This window comes from Sciurus carolinensis, chromosome 3 (assembly GCF_902686445.1).
Source record: "Sciurus carolinensis chromosome 3, mSciCar1.2, whole genome shotgun sequence".
In the NCBI taxonomy this organism is placed as follows: Eukaryota; Metazoa; Chordata; class Mammalia; order Rodentia; family Sciuridae; genus Sciurus; species Sciurus carolinensis.
Genome location: NC_062215.1, coordinates 58,830,364 through 58,832,109, shown reverse-complemented (window position 1 = coordinate 58,832,109; position 1,746 = coordinate 58,830,364). Strand labels below are relative to the sequence as shown.

Genomic DNA, 1,746 nt, shown 5'->3' with positions numbered 1-1,746 from the left:
GACACTGGAAATTAATTTCTCAAATTTTACTGTACTAGATCTGGGTCACTGTGTGGGATCTTGTGTGAAAACAGGTGGTGGGAGCTGCTTTAGGGGAAGCTTGAGAGAAGGGTATGCTAAATCTTGGCACTAGGTTGTGACTTGCTACATTATAGTTTGGAGAGACTCTTCACTGGTGCTTTTGGGGACGGTGGTTAAGTAAGTAAACAGAAGGTCCTTTCTGCAGGACCAAGAACCTCCAGGATACAAAACATCTTAGGTTCCACTTTCATCTGGACTGGGAAGGGTTTAGAGAACCAAATGGCAAGTACCCAGGGTTCTGGTCCAGGACTGTATACTATTATCAGGTAAAGCATCCTTGGGGAACAAGATCATTACTTCCTAACAAAAGCGGTCATGTTCAAGGCTTTAGGGAGGACTACTGCCATGGTCTCTACCTTCTTGAGACCCCTTTATGTCAGTGCTCGCTTTCCAGTGACCACCCTCCACAGAGCACCCTGCACATCTGGGTTCCTGAGACTGTAGATGAGTGGATTCAGCATGGGGCTGACAACAGTGTTGAGGATGCCAATACCCTTATCCTTGTCTGAAGCCTCCACTGAACCCAGCCTCATGTAGCTGAAGATGCCTGTCCCATAGAAGAGGCCTACCACAATAAGGTGGGAGCCACATGTGGAGAAGGCCTTCTTCCTGCCCTCAGCAGAGTGGATTCGCAGGACTGCAGCTGCCACATGGATGTAGGAGGTGACAATGAGAATCACAGGTGCACCTGCCAGAAGGATGCCCAGTCCAAATAGTAGCAGCTCATTGAGTTGGGTGCTGGAACAGGAGAGCTGGAAAAGCTGGGGGAGATCACAGTAGAAGTGATTGATCACACTGGGGCCACAGAAGTTGAGTGTGGATATGGCCACAGTATGAGTCAGTGCATTGGTGAAGGCACAAGCCCAGGATGCAGCCACCAGTATTACCTGGACAGTCTGGCTCATGCGGGTGCTGTAGGTGAGGGGCTGGCAGATGGCCAGGAATCGGTCGTAGGCCATAGCTGTCAACAGAAAGCAGTCCACTCCCGCCAACAGATGGAAGAAGAAGAGCTGTGTGAGGCAGGCTGCATATGGAACTGTTTGCTTGTGGGACAAGAGACGACCCAACATTGAAGGAATAGTGACAGTGATGCACCCAATGTCCAGCACTGATAGGTTCCCCAGGAAGAAATACATTGGTGTGTGGAGTTTGGGCTCCACCAAGATGGCTGCCAGGATGCTGAAGTTGCCCCCAACTGTGACCAGGTAGGCAAAGAAGAAGAATACAAAGACAACTGTTCGCAGCCCAGGTGTCTCCACCAAGCCCAATAGAATAAACTCAGTAACTGCAGTTCTGTTGGCCCCAGGCTCTGGCTCCATGAGTTTCTATAATAAGACATTCCAGAGTAGAAGGGATCAGCCTTGATTGTTTAATTATTTGATAAAAAAATATGTTGACCTACTTTCATTTGCTGCTCCACAGCATATCCCCAAATTCTTTAGTGGGTTTTTTCTCACTCCTCAGGCCACAACTCACTTATTGGTTCTGTTCCTCCCTTCACCTCAGTAACTTTACCTGACTCCCATGTGCATTGCCTGAAGCCACCACTGCCTTGGACTTCCTTCTCCTCAAAAGGTATTTAGGTCCTTTCTCACTTTGTTCCCTGAGGTCAACAAATGAGGTCCCACCCATAAGGAACTATTTGAGATCTGAGAAAAAAATAAT

At 48.3% G+C, this 1,746-nt stretch overlaps 1 protein-coding gene across 1 annotated transcript; it reads right to left on the bottom strand.

Annotated features, from left to right (window-relative positions):
* Positions 1 to 452: 452 nt before the first annotated feature.
* Positions 453 to 1,412, bottom strand: LOC124979822 (olfactory receptor 3A2-like). Its single transcript, XM_047544586.1, has one exon. The coding sequence runs from the start codon at positions 1,398 to 1,400 to the stop codon at positions 453 to 455; it is 948 nt and encodes a 315-aa protein (XP_047400542.1). The 5' UTR covers positions 1,401 to 1,412.
* Between the last annotated feature and the right edge of the window lie 334 nt (positions 1,413 to 1,746).